Source organism: Rhincodon typus, unplaced genomic scaffold, assembly GCF_021869965.1.
Source record: "Rhincodon typus isolate 14 unplaced genomic scaffold, sRhiTyp1.1 hic_rhity00008690, whole genome shotgun sequence".
Lineage (NCBI taxonomy): Eukaryota > Metazoa > Chordata > Chondrichthyes > Orectolobiformes > Rhincodontidae > Rhincodon > Rhincodon typus.
The window spans coordinates 8,175-8,553 of record NW_025974328.1 but is presented as its reverse complement, the minus strand read 5'-3'; the positions used below and the strand labels follow the sequence as shown (position 1 = coordinate 8,553).

General features: G+C 66.0%; 1 protein-coding gene across 1 annotated transcript in view; it reads right to left on the bottom strand.

Annotated features, from left to right (window-relative positions):
- Window positions 1–164: 164 nt before the first annotated feature.
- The window catches only part of ercc1 (excision repair cross-complementation group 1), a gene marked incomplete at its 3' end in the record, with an annotated part of 2,710 nt that continues 2,495 nt past the window's right edge, over window positions 165–379 (bottom strand). The window contains exon 5 of the mRNA XM_048594375.1: window positions 165–264. Coding sequence (XP_048450332.1) covers window positions 165–264 — 100 coding nt within the window. The remainder of the gene's footprint in view (window positions 265–379) is intronic.

Here is a 379-nt window from a genome sequence, read left to right as displayed (position 1 = left end):
ACACACACAGTGTCTGTCACACACACACACACACACACACACACACAAAGACACAGACACAGAGTACTGACAGCTGAGGCGACCCTACCCCACCCTCCGGGACTCCTCCAGCCCTGTCTCCGTGCTCCCCATCCCCCTCCCCGACATCCCCCGAGGCCCCTCACCGTGTCGACATGAACCAGTAAGACTCGCAGGGCGTACGCCTGGCCCAGGCCCCTCAGCCGGTGGTGGATGTAGTCCCGGTTCAGGCTGTGGTACCGAAGGCTGAAGGTGGGGGGGAGAGGTATGAGGAGGGGGTGTGGGGGGAGAGAGGGAGGAAGAGGGAGAGGAGGAGAGGAGAGCGGAAGGGCGCGGGGGTGGGGGGGGGGGGGGGGGGGGG